Source organism: Carcharodon carcharias, chromosome 8, assembly GCF_017639515.1.
Source record: "Carcharodon carcharias isolate sCarCar2 chromosome 8, sCarCar2.pri, whole genome shotgun sequence".
Taxonomy (NCBI): domain Eukaryota; kingdom Metazoa; phylum Chordata; class Chondrichthyes; order Lamniformes; family Lamnidae; genus Carcharodon; species Carcharodon carcharias.
In genome coordinates this window covers 36,532,672-36,553,995 of record NC_054474.1, presented here as the reverse complement: position 1 = coordinate 36,553,995, position 21,324 = coordinate 36,532,672, and the positions used below count along the sequence as shown (strand labels likewise).

Sequence of the window (21,324 nt, the reverse complement as noted above, 5' to 3'; positions counted from 1 at the left end):
CAATTTCAGTAGTCCCCTTACCTCATGACCATAAATTAGTTCAAAAGGGCTAAAACCAGTCGATGCATTAGGAGCGTCTCTAATAGCAAATAACAAGAATGGAATTCCTGTATCCCAATCCTGTTGATAATCCTGACAGTACACTCTTATCGTTTTTAAAGTTTGATGCCATTTTCCAAAGCTCCTTGTGACTCCGGATAATAAGCTGTTGACTTAAACTGTTTTACCCTCAAACTGTTCATTACTTCCTTGAGCTGTGATATGAAATTTGACCCCTGATCTCATTGTATCTCTTTAGGTAAGCCACATCATGTGAAAAATGTAATTAACTCCTCCACAATCTTCTTAGTTGTAATATTTCTTAAAGGTATCGCTTCTGGAAACCTAGTAGACAAATCCATTATTATCAATAAATACTGGTTTCCACTTTTAGCCTCAGGGAGGGGTGCTACACAATCAATCATGACCCTGGAAAAAGGTTCTTCAAATGCTGGTATTGGGATTAAAGGCGCCGGCTTAATCACTGCTTGTGGTTTTCCTGTTATTTGACATGTAAAACAAGTTCTACAGAATTTGACACATCCCTATGCAATCCTGGCCAAAAAAAAACATCTGTGTCTTTTCCTAATTCCTAAATGTCCTCCCATTGGAATTTCATGAGCAATCCTCAGAATCTCAATTCTATACCTTAATGGGATAACAATCTGAAGCACCTCCTTCCAGCTTTAATTTGCTGAGACATGATCCAACCACCATTTTCTTATTAAAATAGTCCCTCGAAGATAATAATATATTGGAATACATGTTGCTTCTGTTTCTGAATAAGCTTTCTGATATAACTGTTTTAATTGCAAATCATTTTTCTGTAACTCCGCTAACCTCTTTGAGTGAAACACTTCAACTGAACTGTCCTGCATTCCTTCCTCCTGCACACTGTTATCAAATACAGTGCCAGCTAATTGGATTTTGACACCTACTTCTTGCCTTTGAACTGCCTGCTTATCTTGTTCTTCCCTATGGGTCTTTGATCTCATTATACCACAATCAGGAAACAATCCAGGATGTTCATTCTGTAACACTTCTGTTGAAAATGCTTCTAAGGCTGCTCAACTACCAGAGGCATCACCCACATTTGCGATCCAGCTGTAGCATTACCTAGAATAAATTGAACCACTGCATTGGGTAATTTTTCTCCACTCCAACTATAACTTCATCATTCTTCCATTTGCTCTTTAAATTTACCTTCCATGACAGAATAGATTTAGCATCTCCATGAACCCCACTTATTATTACCTTCTCCTGCAACACTTACTTTGAACAAAAAATATCACTATCCCACAACATTAAAGATTAACTAGCCACTGTGTCTCTTAAAATTTTAACATCTCTACCTACTCCACCCTATATACATGGAAATACTTTCCCTTCACATACAGTCTTTAAACATTTCTACAACCTGCTCCCCAGAATTCTCTTGAGTAAACTGTGAACACAATCCCACTTCTTTACCTTTCACTGATTCTCCCTGTTTCATCTCTACACAAACCACTGTTTCTCCTGTGCCTGAACTTCAGAATCCACAGAATTTTTCACTTTCATTGCTTTTCTGTACCCCAACAATTCCTACAGATTTTTCCTGCAATCTCCAACACACTGACTTTGTGTGCCCCACTTAATTACAATGAAAACACCTCAATTTTTGAATGTCACTTCTACCTTCAGCACCTTCCTTTTTAATCTGAGAAAAAACTTCCTGGGAATTTCCAGCTACTCCTTCTCTCCTCTGACTACCTAATTCACTTTCACCTTCCCACTTTTTTTTAATCCTTTTCCAATTTGAAAGGGTGATGGAGAAAAGGTTTAGCTCCATGAACGAACTCATAATTATCAGCTATCTTTGTTGCTTGTCTTACAGAATCAACCCCCTGTTCCTCCACAGGAATTCTCACTACTGAATGGATTGAATCTTTAAATTCTTCCAAAAGAATGACTTTCCTAAGAGCTGCATAGATTGTCTCTATTTTTAACTCCCGTATCTACCAGTCAAAATTCCTTTGTTTTACTCTTTCAGACTCAATATAAGTTTGCCCAGGCTGTTTTCTCATATTCCTAAATTTCTGCCTGTATGCTTCAGAAACCAACTCATATGCACTCAAAGTTGCTTTATTCACCACATCATAATTCACCAACATTTCTTCTGAAAGTGAAGCATATACCTCAAGTCCCCTCCCTAACAACTTAGACTGCAATAATAATGTCCAATTTTCCTGTGGTCATTTTATCTTTTAGCTAGCTTCTCAAATGAAATAAAGAATGCTTCAATATCTTTTTCCTCAAACTTTGGAAGAGCTTGTACAAATTTAAACATACCTCCACTGGGTTCTACTCTGGAGGTAAATCCTTCCTCACCTACTGAAATCTCTTTTCTAACTGCCAACATTTTCAGTTGGAATTCTCTCTCTCTCTCTTTTTTCCTCCTTCTCCATCTTAACAATTTCTAATTCCCTTGCATCTAATTCAAGCTTTTTCAGTTCCTTTGCTTGTTCAAATTCAAGAATCTTCATTTGAAACTGAAGTCTCACTACCTCCAGCTGTGACTCACTAGTGTCAGGTTTCACTTCCAACTGTAGACGCTGTGCTATACTTTTAACTATATCTGATTTCCTAGTCCCCACAGGTAACCCCAATTTTAATTTATCTGTCAACTCTGTTAGCTTACTTTTGGTTATTTTCTCCAACCCAGCCAGAGTTATCTCTTCTACTCCCAGACAAGTCTTGGCAATTGCCAAAGCCATTTTGCAGTCTCACCATTTCTAAAATACCTCACCAAATCCTGAATTCAAAGTGCCTCTCATACTTGTAAACTTAAAATTCACCAATTCCTAACCAATCAAGGAATTCGAAATACAATTTATCCTGGCAAGAGCCCCCAATTGTTATGACCAATGCAGTTGGTAAAGCTGAATTATTAAAAAACCCCAGAGGGAATCTTTAAACAACTGTCATAACCTATAATTTTAAGTGTTATGTTTGAGATGTGAATCTAAATTCAGGAATCAGACCACCAGTTCTGACATATGAGGAAAGATTGAGTGGGTTAGGATTATATCGTCTGGAGTTCAGAAGAATGAGGGGGGATCTCATAGAAACCTATAAAATTCTAACAGGACTAGCCAGGATAGATGCAGGAAGGATGTTCCCTATGGTGGGGGGGAGTCAAGAACCGGGGTCACAGTCTGAGGATACGGGGTAGACTATTTAGGAGTGAGATTAGGAGAAATTTCTTCACCCAGAGAGTGGTGAGCCTGTGGAATGCGTTACCACAGAAAGCAGTTGCGGCCAAAACATTGTATGTTTTCAAGAAGGAGTTAGATATAGCTCCTGGGATGAAAATGATCAAAGGATATCGGGAGAAAGCGGGAGCAGACTATTGAGTTGGATGATCAGCCATGATCATAATGAGTGGCACAGCAGGCTTGAAGGGCCGAATGGCCTACTCCTGCTCCTAGTTTCTATGTTTCTATGTAATTACAACTATCATAACTTTTAACAAATTCCCAAACTAATCTGCATTCAGGCAACAGAAATCCATAGACTTAACCAAACACCAGGCAAAGCATTTTCACATTATGAATTCAAAATGCAGTTCTTTTCACTTTGTTTTCGGGGGAGACAGTTGGATGCTCACAGCTGCTTTGATGTTACATTGCCTTGGCCCTGCACACCCGAAAACTGCTGAAACAGTCAATGGGCACCACCGCCCATTGAATGTAAATTCTCGTTGTATCTCCAGCCTCTTCTAACAACAAAACACCTTTCATAGTGCCAATTTTATTAGTAATATAAACATATGGCTTGCTATCTGCTATATAGGTGTCAGTTTTCACCCCACTTAAATGCTCTATTCAAAAAATGCAAATGCACGCCACCTCTCTTACATATCAAAACTATTACCCATCAAAGCACCCAGGCTAGCTGGCTTTAATCCAGTTAAGATTAAACCTCTGTTTTAAAAGAAAAATATTTTCCAATAATCTATACGTTAATAGCTTCATGACAAGGTGAGAGGGTGAGGCGTCGCAGACACAGCAGCAGAGAGCGTGAGACATCGCAGACACAGCAGGAGAGAGCGCGAGATATTACAGACACAGTGGGAGAGAGCACGAGACATCGCAGACACAGCGGGAGAGAGTGCGAGACATCGCAGACACAGTGGCAGAGAGCGCGAGATGTTGCTGACACAGCAGGAGAGAGCGCGAGACATGGCAGATACAGTGGCAGAGAGCGCGGGACGTTGCAGACACAGCAGGAGAGAGCGTTAGACATTATAGACACAGCGGTAGAGAGAGCAAGACATCGCAGACACAGCGGCAGAGAGCGCGGGACATTGCAGACACAGCAGGAGAGAGCGCGAGACATTACAGATACAGCAGAACGGGACTCGCCCTAGTCTATGAATTTGGAGCCCCTGTTCGGAAACAAATATCAATGTGTGACGTCACATGGAAGCTGGTAAGTGAATGATTGGCGAGTATTTCATATTTATCTAAACTGGAGGACTTCAGTAAGTAGAACATTTATTGAAATAATGAGAATATTGTGCTGAAACAAGAGCAGAGTTATTTAAAAAAAAGAATAAAATTAGTTAAGTAAAATGTAATAAAGATGGCAGGGCAGGCGATTTGTTGTGGCTTCATTGTGGGGAAGTTCGTGGACACCAGTGTGATCCCTGACAGCTACAGGATGTGTCTGTAACTCAAGAAGCTTCGGCTCAAAGTCATTGAGCTGAAGCTACAGACACCGCAATACATCAGTAAGATGGAAAGTTACCTGGACACTTAGTTCCAAAAAGCAATCATAACCCTTAGGCTAAGGCTGTATGATTTGGTCAGTGGACAGGGACCACAGTGCCACAGCAGTCAGGGTGTGACTGTGAGTGAGGTAGTTGTGGGGACCCAGAAGGTAGAACTGGAGGAGCCTCAGCCCTTGCAATTGTCCAACAGGTTCGAGGTTCATGCAGCTAGTATGAATGAGAGTGGGGGCTGTAGGCTTGATGAGCGAACTGACCATGTACTAGAGACTATTCAAGGGGTGGGGGGACTAAATGGGAACGTAGTGGTAGTATGAAACAGTGTAGTCAGCAGGATAGATACAGTTCTATGTACCCGAGAACGAGAGTCCAGAGGACTATGCTGCCTGCCCGTTGCCAGGATTTGGGATACTTGTAGAAAATGCTGGAAAAATTCGGTAGGTCTGGCAGAATTTGTGGATTGTAATAAACTTGGTGTACCGGACAGGTTTCTTGCTTAAAACAGTTAATTTTATTTACAGAGCCCTTGAATAAGCTATGTGCTTGAACCAGGTCCATGAGTAGAAGCTCTGTCCCTAAGATTACCCACGCTTAGGGCTGATTCGTTAATACAATCACGTGATCCCTAAAACAGTAGGAAAGATTTTACTTACAATCAGTACATTCCTCCCCATTTAATTTTTTTACCATCTCTTATTTACAAGAATATCTTAACCCATAACGTACACATGTATACACAGGTCATGCAATTATAGATTAAATCTCTGAGGTGGTTTTCTAACTTGGTGAGAGTGACGTAGCTCTACGACTTGAGATTCTCCCACTGGGAGAATCAATAATTCAGATGGTGTTGAATCCGCAGTTACATGAGGAGTTGTGCGATAGTTGAGAAGAAATCATTAAATTCAAGTTTCTAACGTTCTTTCGGATAACTTCTTTTGAAGTTTTGAAGGAGTGCTCTGCTCTTTCTGCTGACCCATTGGTTGAGGGATGATATGGTACTGTTTTAATATGTTTAATCCCATTTAAACTCGTGAATTTCTGGAATTCCATATTAGTGAAGGCAGTTCCTTTATCCAAAACAATGACTTCCAGTAGGCCATGTACACTAAAACATTGGTGCAACTTTTCAATAGTTGCACATGATGTCGGTGATCTAACTCCATTCACATCCATCCACTTAGAATGCGCGTCGATGATCAATAAAAACATGGTAACTCAAAATGGACCTATATAGTCTACATGTAGTCTAACTCAGGGTTGACCAGGTGGCTCCCATGGATGCAGTGGAGCTGAAACAGGCAACTTCTCTTGTTGCTGACACTGGAGACAATGTTTAAATGTTTAACCATTTTCCCTATATCACAGTCTATACCTGGCCACCAAACATACCTTCGCGCAAGTATCTTCATATTTGAAATGCATGTATGCACACGGTGAAGCTCTCTCAAGAGTGGTTCTCTTTCTTGTGAAGGGATAATGACTCTTGATCCTCACAACAGGATTCCATCTTGACAAAACAAAAACAGAATTACCTGGAAACACTCAGCAGATCTGGCAGCATTAGCGGAGAAGAAAAGAGTTCTCCGCTGATGCTGCCAGATCTGCTGAGTTTTTCCAGGTAATTCTGTTTTTGTTTTGGATTTCCAGCATCTGCAGTTTTTTGTTTTTATTTCCATCTTGACAACTTAACTCAATTTTATGGGCATTGAATGGTTTTATCTCTTTAGAGACTGGTGCATTCAGCCATTCTCGAACTTTGGATAAAATTGGATCCCTATTTGTTGAATGTTTTATTTGCTTCACACAAACTGGCGAGGAGTCCAGGAAATTCAACACAAGTACAACTTCTTGTGGCACTGCAGCATGTATGATGCTGTCTGACAATGGAAAATGATGGAAGGCGTCTGCATTTGCTATATGCATACCTGGAGAAACATAAAGGTGTACTTATATGCTGACAAAATCAAGGCTCATCATTGAATTCTGGCAGAGGCTATTGGCAGAATTGCTTTATCTTCACTAAACAAATCCATTATTAGCCTATATTCGGACACTATGGTGAAGTGGCAATCATGCAGATGTTGATGAAATTTCTTTACTCCAAATATTATGGGTAAACCTTTTTCAGGTTGTGAGCACCCTTCTTGGCCACAGAGAGGGTTCTGGAGACATATCCTATTGGCATTTTGGATTTGATTTCTGTCTTCTTCTTCTTGCAGAAAGAGCAGTGCAATCCTTCAAAACAGGAATGAAGTTATCCAAAGGAATGTTAGAAACTCGAATTTCATGATTCCTTCTTAACTATCACATGATTCCTCACGCAATTACAGATTCAACACCATCTGAATTTTTACAAACCTGCCGATAAAGCGGTTCATTCACGGGATGTGGGCTTCGCTGGCTGGGCCAGCATTTATTGCCCATCCCTAGTTGCCCTTGAGAAGGTGGTGGTGAGCTGCCTTCTTGAACTGCTGCAGTCCATGTGGTGTAAGTACACCCACAGTGTTGTTAGGAAGGGAGCTCCAGGATTTTGATCGAGCAACAGTGGAGGAACGGTGATAAATTTCGAAGTCAGGATGGTGAGTGATTTGGAGGGGAACTTCCAGGTGTTGATGCCCCTGTCTGTCTGTTGCCCTTCTCCTTCTAGATGGTAATGGTCGTGGGTTTGGAAGGTGCAGTTGAAGGAGCCATGTTGGATTCCCTCAGTACATCTTGTAAATGGTACACACTGTTGCTACTGTGTGTCAGTGTTGGGGGGAGTGAATTTTTATAGATGTGGTGCCAATCAAGCAGGTTGCTTTGTCCTGGATGGTGTCAAGCTTCTTGAGTGTTGTGGGAGCTTTACTCATCCAGGCAAGTGGGGAGTGTTCCATGACGCTCCTGATTTGTGCCTTGTGGATGGTGGACAAGCTTTGGGAGTCAAGAGGTGAGTTACTTGTCGCTGGATTCCTAGCCTCTGACCTGCTCTTGTAGCTACAGTATTTATATGGCTAGTCCAGTTCAGTTTCTGGTCATTGGCAACCCCTAGGATGTTGATAATGGGAGACTGAATGATGGTAATGCCATTGAATGTCAAGGCCGATGTTTAGATTCTCTCTTGTGTGGTGCAGGTGTCACTTGCCACTTGTCAGGCCAAGCCTGGATATTGTTCAAGTCTTGCTACATTTGGACATGGACTGCTTCAGTGTCTGAGGAGTCACGAATGGTGCTGAACATTGTGCAATCATCAGCGAACATCCCCACTTCTGACCTTATGATGGGAGGAAGGTCATTGACGACGCAGCTGAAGATGCCTGGGCCGAGGACAATACCCTGAGGCACTCCTGCAGTGATGTCCTGGAGCTGAGATGACTGACCTTCAACAACCACCACCATCTTCTTTTGTGTTAGGTATGACTCTAACCAATAGAGAGGTTTCCCCTTGTTTCCACTTGACTCCAGTTTTGCTAGGGCTCCTTGATGCCACACTCCATCAAATGCCGTGGCAGTCACTCTCACTTCACCTTGGTAGTTCAGCTCTTTTATTCATGTTTCAACCAAGGCTGTAATGAGGTCAGGAGCTGAGCGGCCTGAGCGGAACCCAAACTGGGCATCAGTGAGCAGGTTATTGCTAAGCACTTGCCCGATGTCATCACTTGCTATTTTACGCTCGAGCAGGTCAGGTGCACGCCTGCACGCCAAGCTAAAAATTCTGCTCCATGTTTCTACTGATTATAGATTCCAAGTGATTAGATGTTTATGAGGTTAAGTCACCAACATCAGGTGCTACTACAGAAAAACTATGCCAAAAATTTGCTATCCATGGATTGCCAGAAGTAAACATCTCAGATAATGGTGCTGCGTTTACTAGCACTGAATTTCAAAGGTTTGTCAGCCTGAACAGTATCAACCATATGAAGTCTGCACCATACCATCCATCATCTAACGGACTGGTGGAAAGAGCAGTACAAACTTAAGGCAGGAATGAAAAAGTGAACAAGTGAATCATTGGAAACTAAACTTGCTCATTTCCTGTTTCACTACAGGAAAAACCCCACACTACTACAGGTGCATAATTACTGATGAGGCACCGTCTTCGATATTTCTCAACTTGGAAGGGAAGGTGGAGAAAAGTCAAGGGAACCAAAAAGCGACACATGATTTGCATAATTGTGAGTGACAGTTTACTGTTGGAGAAGCCCACATACTACGTGGAAGTGGAGGACTGGATCACCCATAAGCATGTGGATCGTTTAGGAAGAAGAGAGATACCCCAACAAAATGATGTTCCACCTGTAACCATTGCTGAACCCACGGTTCCCATTGAAGTCACTCAACCAAGGATAAACATGCCCGATATCTCTGTCGGAGTGGACGTTACTGAGAAGTCTGTGCCTAATGAACTACGCGATGTTAATGCAGTTCCAGAGAATGTGGTTCCTGTCAAAAAATTGGAAATCTTGGAGCTACGATGTTCCGTAAGGATCAGGAAACCACCTGAAAGGCTAAACTTGTAATTGCATGACCTGTGTAGATATTGTAATGTCATGAGATAAATATCCTTGAAAATACAAAATGTATAGAAAAGTTAAAGGGAGAGGAATGTAGTAATTGATAAAAGTAGGATGTAGCTTTAAGAATAATCCTGTGTTGTAAGATCACATGATCTGTGCAAACCAATCAGTTAGCAGCGCGGGGAAACCTCTAAGGGGGAGTTCTTCTTTAGTTATGAAGTTAGATGCACACATGTAGTTGCTGCTGCTGTCTTGTAAATAAAGTTTAATGTTTCCACCAAGAAAAGTTGCCTGGTAAATCAACACTATAACAAAAAGAAAGTGTGAAAAGGATTCAAAGAGGCTGCAAAGAGATATAGATAGGTTGTGTGAGTGGGCAAGATTATGATAGATGGAATATAATGTAGGCAATTGCAAAGCTACCCACATTGGTAGGAAAAATAGAAAAAGTAGAATATTTCTGAATAGTCAGAGACAGAGAAGCATTGGTATTTAGAAGGACCTGGATGTTCTTATAAAGGAACTGCACAGAAAGTTAACATGCTGGTTTAGCAAACAATAGAAAGGCAAATGGTATGTTACCCTTTATTACAAAGGTATTACAGTACAAGAGTAAAGAACTCTTACTATAACTTATAGAGCCTTGATGAGACCACAGCTGGATTACTGTGTACAGTTTTGGTCTCCTCACCTAATGAAGGATAGAGGGAGCAAAGTAGATTCAACTAGATTGATTCCCGGCATGAAGGGATTGTTCTTTGAGGAGATATTGAGTAGTGTAGGCCTATATTCCTTAGAATTTAGAAGAATGAAAGGGGATCTAATTGAAGCATACAAAATTTTAAGTGGCTTCTGGGAAGATATATTTCCGGGCTGGAGAATCTAGAACTGGGGGGTCACAGTTACAGAATAAGGAGTCGGCCTTTGAGGACAGAGAGTTGTGAACCTTTGGAATTCTTTATCCCAAGGAGCTATGGGTGTTCAGTCATTGAGTATATTCAAGACAGAAGGTGAAAAGTTTTTGAGTTCAAATGGATTTAAAGGATATGAGAATAATGTTGGAAGATGGAGTTGAGTTAGAAGGCTAGCCATGACCTTACTGAATAGTGAAGCAGGTGCGAAGGTCCAAATGGTTAACTCCAGCTCCTATTTGGTATGTTCTTACTTTTTTAAGCAGAACCTTAAAAGTATAATCCTGAACACTGCAGGATAAAAACATTCCCACAACCAATAAATCCAGGCTAAGCAAACACAATGTGAAACAGTGGAATTTAATATAAAATAAAGTGGAAAAATTAAGTACAAATCCCGCAGAAGGAAAGAAAAAGAAGCCCTAGGATGAATGCTTGAAAATCGCCGGCAACTAAGAAGGCTGATCAGAGGCACAAACATAGAACTGGATAAAGGTTTAGCATCTGAGCCTTAGAATAATGAGAAAACAAATGTTTCAGTGTCATAACAGCAAGGACAGTCAGAAAATAGTTGGAACAATAAAATAAATAAGCTTGAAGTAGAGGGTGAGCACAAAACAGTAATATTCTAAATAACTATTTACTCTGGTTTTCACAGGTCATGAGCAAAATGCTTGGAAACTCCTGTTAAATCATAGAATAAAATCATGGAATGGTTACAGCACAGAAGGAGATCATTAGGCCTATTGTGTCTGTGTCAGCAAGATCAACTTAGGTCCACCCACCCAGTCTTTCCCCATGGTCCACCAGTTTGTTTCTCTTCATCTGCCAATTCTCTTTAGAAAGCCACGATTGAACTTGCCCCAGCACAGTCAGCAGTGCATTCCAGATCTGAACCATTCGCTGTGTAAAGAAGTTATTACTTTTGCCAATCACCTTAAATTGGAGTCCTCTGGTTCTAGAACTTTCTACCAATGGGAACAATTTCTCCCTATCTACTTTGTCTTGTCCCCTCATTATATTGAGCACCTTTGTCAAATCTCCTCTCAACATTCTTTTCTGTAATGAGGAGAGAGATGGGTAGAGATGAGAAATGATAAAGGCAAGAAGTCACTTGTAGGAGTGGTGTACAGGCCCCCTAACAATAACCATATAGTAGGATGATGTATAAAGGAAGAAACAATGGGGACTTGTCAGAAAGGTACAGTGAAAGTCATGGGGGATTTTAATCTGCTTATAGACTGGGAAAATCAGATGGGCAAAGGCTGCCTAGATGAGGAGTTCATAGGATGTCTTTGGCTACAACACATTCTGGCACCAACCAGAGAGCAGGCTATACTAGACTATACTAGGATTAATTAATGACCACATAGTGAAGGTGTCACTTGGTAGCAGCGATCATAATTTTATAGAATTTTACATTCAGTTTGAGGGAGAGGAGAGTGGGTCCAAGACTAGTATTTTAAATTTAAATAAGGGAAATTATGAGGGCATGGAAGCATAACTAGCTGAAGTGAACTGTCAAATTATATTAAGGGATAGGTCCACAGAGATGCAGTGGCAGTCATTTAAGGGGATATTTCAGAATATACAGAATAGATACATTTCAATGGGAAAGAAAATTCTAAAGGTGTATCCACCACCCATGGTTAACTAAAAAAATTAAAGTCAGTATCAAACTTAAAGAAAAGGCATATAATAATGCAGGTTTGGGTGGCAGATCAGAAGATTAGACAGAATATAAAAAATAGCAAAGAATGACCAAAAGCTTGATAAAGAAGGAAAAATTAGAGTAAGAGCGAAAGCTAGCTAGAAATATAAAGACAGATAATAAGAGTTTCTATAGATAATTAATTAAGAAAAGAGTTAATAAAGTGAGCGTTGGTCCAGAAGAAAGTGTGTCTGGGGAATTAATAATGGAAAATAAGGAGTTGGCAAATTAATTGAACAGGTATTTTTCATTTGTCTTCACTATGGAGGATACATTAACATCCCAGAAATAGCTGTAAATCAGGAATTGGAAGGGAGGGCGGAACCCAAGAAAATTACAATCACCAGGAAAGTGGTACTGAGAAAATTGTTGGAGCTGCGAGCTGACGGATTCTGATGGGTTTCATCCTAGGGTTTTAAAAAGGTTAGTGAGATAGTTGATGCGCTGGTTTTAATTTTCCAAAATTCCCTCGATTTGTGGGTGGTTCCATTAGATTGGAAAATAGCGAATATAACTCTATTCAAAAAGAGAATGAGACAGAAAGCAGGAAACTACAGGCCAGTTGGCTTAACATCTGTCATAGGGAAAATGTCTGAAGCTATTATTAAAGACATTATAGCAGTGCACTTGAAAAAAATCAAGGTAATCAGGCAAAGTCACCATGGCTTTGTGAAAGGGCAATCATGCTTAACCAATTTATTGGAGTTCTTCAAAGTAACATATGCTGTGGATAAAGGGGAACTGGTGGATCTATTGTAATTAGATTTCCAGAAGGCATTTGATAAAGTGTCACATCAAAGGTTTTTGTGAAAAATAAAAGCTCATGGTGTAAGGGGTAACATATTGGCATGGATAGAAGATTGGCTAACTAACAGGAAACAGAGGGTAGGCATAAATGGGTATTTTTCTGGTTGGCAAGATGTATCAAGTGGTTTATCACAGATATCAGTGTTGGGGCTTCAACTTTTTGCAATTTATATAAATGACTTGGATGAAGGGACTGAAGGTATGATTGTTAAAATTGCTGATGACACAAAGATAGGTCAGATAGTGAGATGTCAAGAGGACACAGGAGGCTACTAAGGGTATATAGATAGGTTAAGTGACTGGACAAAGGTCTGGCAAATCGAGTATATTGTGGGAAAGTGTGAAATTGTCCACCTTGGCAGGAAAAATGAAAAAGAAGCTAATTATCTAAATGGTGAGAGATTGCAGAACTCTGAGATGCAAAGGGAGTTAGGGGTCCCAATGTGTGAATCGCAAAAGGCTAGTATGCAAGTAAAGCAAGTAATTAGGAAAGCTAATAGAATGTTATAATTTATTGCGAGGGGAATTGAATACAAAAGTAGGGAGATTATGCTTTAGTTATACAGGGCACTAGTGAGACCACATTTGGAGTACTTTATTTAGCATTTGTTGCCTCATTTAAGGAAGGATGTAAATGCATTGGAAGCAGTTCAGAGGAGGTTGACTAAGCTAATACTTGGCTAGGGTGGGTTGTCTTATGAGGAAAGGCTGGACAGGCTAGGCTTCTATCCGCTGGAGCTTAGAAGAATAAAAGGCAACTTGATTGAAACCTATTGGATTCTGAGGGGTCTTGACAGGATTGATGTGTAGAAGATGCTTCCTCTAGTTGGAGAATCTAGTACTAGGGGTCACTGTTTAAAAATAAGGGGTCGCCTATTTAGGATAGAGATGAAGGGAATTTTTTTTTCACAGAACGTTGTGAGTCTTTGGAACTCTCTTCCTCGAAAAGCAGTGGTAACAGAGTCTTTGAATCTTTTTAAGGTAGATGTAGATACATTCTTGTGAAGGGTTATCGGGAGTAGGTGAGAATGTGAAGTTGATGTTACAATCAGTTCAGTCATAATCTTATTGAATGGCGGAACAGGCTCGAATGGCTTACTCCTGCTTCTAATTCATACGTTCGTATCTATAATCCAATCTATCCATGTAACTGAAGTCTTTTGTCTCTAGAACTTTTTTTGTAAATCTTTTCTGCAAACTCTACCAGCTTTCAAATCCTTCCTAAAGTGCAGTGTATAGAATTGGATACAATGGCTCAAATCAGTGTTGTACGTTTAACGCTGACTCCGATTCAATCTGCTCACTTACCATTTTACACTGGAGCCACTGCGCTTTCAGATGCCAGCTCCAGCAGAGATGCAGAGGGAACAAATTGTTAGAGGTAATTCCAGCACAGCCACACCCCCTTTTCTCATCATTAACTGACAACATGCCCCTTAAGGTCTGTTCCGGTTCATTGACTCACATTGTTTAAAATGGAGCTGTCAGCCTCCGAAACTCACTGCCTCACCCCAGTGACAGTGCTAACCTTTCCCTCACCCCCTAACAATGCTGACCCCGCCCTACCCCCAACAGTTCACTCCTTCCCTCACATCCGACTGTGTTCTCCTCCCTCCCTAACCCCTGACAATGTTCACTCATCTCCTTCACCGCTGACAGTATTCACCCCCTTCCCTCATCCCAACAGTGTTTATCTCCTTCATCCCACAATGCTCACTCCCCTATCCATGGTGTGGGAGGGGGTGAGCACTTTCTGTGATGTGGGAGGGGGTGACCACTCTACGTAGTGTGGGAGGGGGTGAGCACTGTCCTTGATGTGGGAGGAGGTGAGCACTGTCCGTGATGTGGGAGGGGGTGAGCACTATCTGGGGGAGGGGAGCAGGGGGAGTTGAACACTGCCTGGCAGATGGGATTTGAACACTGACCACACTATGAGAGGGGGTAAGCACTGTTTGTCAGTCTCTGAAACTCTCAGCCTCACTGCAGTGACAGTGCCAGCAGTGGCGTGGGGGGCTTGGGTGAGCACTGAACATGGAGCGTGGGTGAGTGAGCACTTTCTGGGGGGGTGGGGTGGGGGGGGGTTGTGGGGGAAGGGCAGCGGGTGAGCACATCTGAAGGGGCATGGTGGGTGAGCACTGTCAGGGTGGGAGGTGAATGAGGGTATGAGCAAAACCGGGGTAATTATACTGCAAACAGCCTTTGTCTCCATGCTCCTGGCCATCTGATCCCACTGTCATTGGAATCATGGAGCAGTCTGGACAGGGTAAAATTGGCAATTGGAACTTTAAATATTCGCCCAAGTATTGCAGATGTGTGTACATCAACACTTCCTTAGGTTCCTGAAGCAATCTGTACTCTCTCACCATATTGGAAGATTTGGGCCAATACTCCAGTTGTGGCCAAACCAGTGTTTTTAAAAGGTTCGTCATGACTTTCTTGCTTTTGTACGTTATGGGCAGAATTTTACCGTGAGCCTCGGGATCTCGACCTTGGGACCATATGGGGGATCCCAGACCCGCACTTGCTGGGAGCCAGACTGGGGGAGCTATTTTCCTGGAGACAGCCTCCTAATTGGCCACCTCCACTCTTGCTGTAACATTAAGGACAGTGGGTGAGCTCCTGATGCTGTGACTGGGCTGGCAGCTCTGGAGTCTTGGCAAACCAACTGAGAGGTGTGTGCTGCTTAGACAGATAGGGAACCTTGAGGTTATGTCAAAATAAAGGCATTAATTTAAAATAAAAATTCAGAGGGGCCAAGAAGGCAGACCCTTTGGAATGGAGATGGAAATCCCTCCTGTGGCAGCATTCCGAGTGCGGACTTTGCTACCAGTGGCTCTCTTTATGGAGGATGAGCCTCCAGCTCGGATGGATCCCAGTCTGCACAGGGAGGACTGCTCTATCTCTGGCAATGCACCAATGAGCCCACTAAATTGACCCTGATGGAGATCTTAGTAATTCAATATTAAGAGTTCAGAGGGCAGCCACTTTGCATTAGCTGTGCACTGAGATGCAGAAGGATCTGAGTGTCCTCATGCATGTATCGCAAAAGGTTAGTAAGCAGATGCAGCAAGTACTTAGCAAAGGTAATAGAATGCACTCACCACCCACACAGGTCGGGCATACTTATCATTTGGCCCGGCAGGTGCCCTGATACACTCTCCCCATCTCTATCCATGCAGGACAAACTGACTCATAATAGGAGGGAAAGGTCGGAGGCGGGTGGAGGGATGCCGGAAATCAAAATTCTTACAGAATTCGAAAACAGAGCTGTCCAGCTGACTGGCGATGACCGGGATCAGTCCTGTGCTCCACCAAGTGAGGGTTCCAGCACTGCAATAACCATCAGACAACCATGCTGTGACTGATGTGTCCTGTTTCACAGGTCACTGTCATACACTAATTATCTCCCCTTGCTTTTGCAGGCACATCTGTCAAACAGCCGACAGAGTCCATGGCCCAGGGCTTCCAATCAAGATCCGAAGAAACCTCTGAGGAGGAATTGGAAGGCACCCTCCCTGAAGTCCTGTCACAGCACTCACCCACACCCTCCAACAGCACAGAGACACACACTTCAGTGGGACCTAGCTTCAGAGTAACCCCAGGATCACAATCTGGTGAACACTACACTTTCTGATCCACAGCAGGTATAGGCAGGGACTTCCTAGGTCCCCGGCACTCGGAGGATTTCTGGAGGCCAGGACATTGCTGGGTCTGAGTCAGATGACGAGCCTCTGGACTCGGTCATGTCACAGTTGCTGGAGCTGCAAAAGCAAGCTCGGGAATATCAGGAAGTTATGTCCGCTGCACTCCTCAGATTGCAAGGCATGATGGAGAAGTCCATCCATCTTCAGGCTGAGATGATAGTGCCGGCATTGCAATGCACTGAGGTCAATACTGGCAGGATGGCGGGTGCCATGGACACCTTGATCCAGGACATCATCTGGAACTGTTGTGCGGGCTTAACTCCGTCACTGGCGCTATCGTTGGCCTCCAACAGTGTGTACGCTAGAGGGGTGCTGGGCAGCTTGATCTCACTCCAGCTACCCCTTCCACTCATAGAGTCAGCCAAGGGCCCTCGGGCACCCATAGGTAGGAGGATCAGCAGGTGCACACTCCAGGGCCATCCACCCAGTTGACTCTGGGAGTGACTGTCCCATCTGGCTCTCCTCTTCCTGTGACCTCCACAGATCCAACTTGACAGGCCAATGAAGGTGCCACTGCCACACAGCAGGACCCCAATAGCAGGCCGGGGCCCTCCAAGTCTCAGCCCTCTAGAGGACGCCTGCCAAAGTCATCACAGACAGGGCGTCACACTCATCAGGCTGCCTCCGCTGTAGATGTCTGGGGAGCATCAAGACCTAGCAGCAGGGTTAGAAAAGTTAGGCAAAAGTTGTTGCACAGCCTGGCCACGGGTGTTGATCTTTTGCACATATTGTTCACTCTTGTCAATTAATCCAAATAATGTTACCCTTCCCGTGGCTCCTTGTTTTGATGAGCAGTGTTCTTGTCTCCCAGATGTGGAACTTTTCTGCACAAGATAAAAGGCAGGTCTCTCCGTCCGGGTCCTCCTCCCTTGTGCTCAGTGTGACCTTCAGACCACAGTGACAGTCCAGCCTCACACTCCCTGGGAACATTACTGATGCCTGCACCTCGGCAATGCTGGTCATTGCTGCCAGCATGTAGTGGACAGGCACCAAAGAGTTCTCTCATACAGTGTGCTCTCAGCATCTTTAAGGTGGGGCTGGCCCCCATCATGCCAGCATCTGCGACCAGTGATGCTGTGCACCAGCTGCTGAAGGGCTGAGGTGCTGAAGGCAGACACAGCATCAGATGCGTCTAAAGTTTCATGGCTGTGTCTCAGAGATGGCCCCGATCATGGAGCACAAGTGAGCTGCCCTCGGCCAGACAGCAGTCAGACATTCTCAGAGGCTGTGAAAATCTATGGAGTGTCCTCACTGCATGTTGTCATCATCTTCCTGCGATTGAGTGACTATTAGGGCCTCTACTGCATCTCCATGACAGGAGCATTCTCACAGTCAAATGTTCACAACTGCGATGTGAGGATCTATGGCGAAACCTCACTGCATGTAGTCTTCATCCTCCACAAATCTGGCAGCTATGAGGGCCTCCCAAGTGTGCCTGCCTCATCTAGCCAGTGCGGGGGCCTCATCCCTGTTGTCCTCACCACCGAGGACCCCCCCTCACCTTCATCCTCATTGGTGTTCTCCTCATTGGGGTAAACTGGCAGCTCCTCCATTTCCTCCTCCGCTAGCTCCACACCCTATTTCAGCACCAGGTTGTAAAGAGCGCAACAGATGATGATGATGTGTGATGCCCTCTGTGGAATGAATTGCAGGGTTCCACCATCTGTGGCGGATTGTGAAATCTCACAGAGGTCACCTGTGGAGCATTGAAAGGAGCCACTGGCAAAGAAATTGAATGCCGTGGGCACTTTCATAGCCACTGGCAGTAGATGCCCTCCATGTCCCCTTGGTGCCAAGTCCTGCAGTACATGGCAAATGTGAGCCACCAGGTCCCTAGACATATGTAGTCATTGGTGACACTGGTTCTCAGTCATCTGCAGGAATGGCAGGTGGTGTCTATAGACCCTGGGTGTTGCTAGGCACCGACCAGCCAATGTTCGCTGTTGCTCCTGGGCAGTGTGTGCAGGAGCCTTAGCAGCCCCTTCTTCATGATGTTGCTGTTCCTACCTTTGTGTGGCCAGGAGCCTCAGTCACTCTGGCCTCCGTCTTCTACGGTCTCTGTTGGCCATCAGGCACGCAGCTAGGTCACCAGGATCCATAATCCTGACGTGATCCTCCTGCAACATGAAAGAGAGTGATGTGGTTATCATGGCTGTACTTAGCACCTTTCCTGGCCCTGTGTGACCGCCCCTAATGCTTCCTGGAGAGTGCTGGTCACTCCCTCGGATGGCCAGAGATGAGTGCGCTGCATGGCTGCCCTGTCAACCTGTGATATGGGGGACACTGGTCCAAACTGGGATGCTGAGATTGCAAGGGGCTGTCAGCACCTCCAGCAGTGACTGCTACAAGGCCAGCGTTGGTGAGGAGATTGTACAATGTGTGCAGTTCAACTGCTCCGCAGTCCAATAAAGTGGGGGCAGACTCGAAGTCTGTGCCAGGGGAGGTGTGGTGGGTAAGGTATGGAGCGTTTGGTGGCCCTTTGTTGCCTCCGCGTTGCTTGCATGGGCGGGCAGGCCAGGAGCCTGACCCCAATCATGTCACTGTGGCTGTGCCTGATCTGTCTTAGTTGCAGAGGCATGGTCAGTTTATACAGGTTCTCCTTATGCCTGACCCCTCCCTCGCTTACCCTGCGTCCCCTCCACCTCAATTGCCTGTGCGCGGGTTACAGCACCAGGGCAGCACTTGACCAACACCCCCACCCTCCCCAACACCTTAGCAGCTGCCTCCGAGATTGGCCAGCCCCCTCCCCCCGCCTCAGCAGTCGCCTCCTGGGCCAGGCATCAGTTTCCACCACCCTCTGGCACCCTTGAGACCTGTAAAGAACAGGTGAGCTGTGGAGAACGCTGCTGCTCACTCAGCTCATTTCCTCCAAAGTGAAGGCTGCCAAGTGCATGTCTCTTGTGTGCTGTTGTGAAACGCGCAGGCGTGCTTTCCCGCTGACGTGGACAGACGATACGGTGGGGTTCCAAGAGCCTGGTGGGATGGCCTTTCAATTATATGCTAATGTATTACAATTAGCTTCCCACCGACCGATAGCGGGAAACGTGGCCCGCCGTCGGCAGGCTGAGCAGAACATCGTGACCTGCCTTCACGCCGTCGTGAAGTGGGTCTCGCCATATTTTCCACTCATGCCACCTATCACACCCGCCGCCAGTGGGCTGGGAAAATTCCACCCTATATCTTGCAAAAAAAATATAATTTTAAAGGACTGGAATTCAAGATGGCTCTGAGAGCAGCCAGCCTGATTTGTGGATCAGACTGTGTTTATCTTTCTAGAGGACAAAGACTCTCTTTCTGACATTGACTCAATGTTTCTCAGGCCAGGAGATAAATTACATTCCATTAACACCTTCATTGTTAAAAAATGGGAATTTGTCTTTCTCAGAAACAAAACATTTTTGTTTATCAAAACCATGTGTGGGAGAAAGAATCCAACTGCCTGATAGGACTACCACAATGCCTTATTTGGAAGTTGGCTTGGCATTTGTTACAGGGTCACATGATATAGTGGGCATCTTTACTCCCTGTTGAAAATAAAGCAAATTGCTACAAGCATACAGAAAATCCAAGACAGAACTTCAACATAAAACTTCATCACACAGAAAATGAGGGACCAACAAGCACAGCCATCGAACTGTTGCAATCAACCAGGCTAAAAAAAGAGAGGCCACACAACAGTTCTTTGAAAGGGAAAGAAAGAACCAGCTCTCTCCCCTAATCTAGTCCCATTTTCAAGATTACGTGAGAAAACCAACATCGTGCAGATCGACCACAGGCATCATCGCAACTGCTGAGCCATCCCTGGAATCTCAAAGACTTCACTTCAAGCAGAATAATAACATGACTACAAAATATCAGGCCTGCATTGAAACCGACACTGAGATCCATTCCATTTTCATAAGTATTTCTTTTATATTACTGAAAGAATGATACTTTTTGGCAGAACTTAGTGTCACACTGAGAGTGACAGAAGCATCAAAAGTACTGAAGGACTAATAGAAGTATTGAATGGTGTAGATACTAACCAAGTACAAAGGCAGCCTGATAATTTGCCATCTGTCCAAGGCCCGCAAGGAAATTAAGAAGACAGAATATTTCCCAGTTGGGAGAGAACACTTGAAGCACACTGAATACAGTCTGTATAGTCGCAGTTCCAAAAAGAACAACCTTTCTCCCAAACTTGCAAAGCAGAAGCAAATAATGTTTCAACTATATACACTGCTGCATATATATACTAATATACACATAAACTCATGCATGTAGTTATTAACATGCTAAATCATGCACACATTTGTAATATACTGGTACACTGGTGTATTTGACATGTCTGTGTTCTCTCAGTTACATAGCAGTCATACAACAGAGGGCACTGGTGAGAAGTGACTGAAGCATTCTGGGAGAAGTCGCCACAGACACCGCAACTCAGGAGGGAATTGTGGAGAAGGACTCTTGCACTCAACAGGAGGAAAAGCATCCAACAGAGGGCGCTGGTGAGAAGTGACGGAAGCATTCTGGGAGAAGTCACAGCAGAAAATTAGGGGGAGTGGCAACTGGTGAAGAGAGCCAAAAGGAAGAAGGGGCTAAGAAGGAACCAAGCCACTTCCCAGACAAGTGGCAGGAGGCGTCACCCATCCGACACAGATGACAAGGGCAGCTGCTCTTCGGACGAAGAACTGAAAGAGCGGCACCTACAGAAGAAGCGGGAGTTGGAGGACGAGACACCTGAGCTCCAGAACATTGGAGACAATGAGGAGACCTGCGCACCCCAACTTTGCCCACAACCCGAAGAGGCCAGCGCACCCCATCCCCAGGAATCTGGGAGCAGTGAAGTGCTCAGCGCACCCGAGGTCCAGGAAGCCGGGAGCAGCAACGCCCCAGAGGGGGA

General features: G+C 44.2%; 1 protein-coding gene across 1 annotated transcript in view; it reads right to left on the bottom strand.

The window, feature by feature from the left end:
- The window catches only part of LOC121281424 (solute carrier family 22 member 4-like), a 77,541-nt gene that overhangs the window by 27,791 nt on the left and 28,426 nt on the right, over positions 1-21,324 (bottom strand). The window contains exon 2 of the mRNA XM_041194369.1: positions 20,465-20,618. Within this exon, the coding sequence (XP_041050303.1) occupies positions 20,465-20,618 (154 nt within the window). The remainder of the gene's footprint in view (positions 1-20,464; positions 20,619-21,324) is intronic.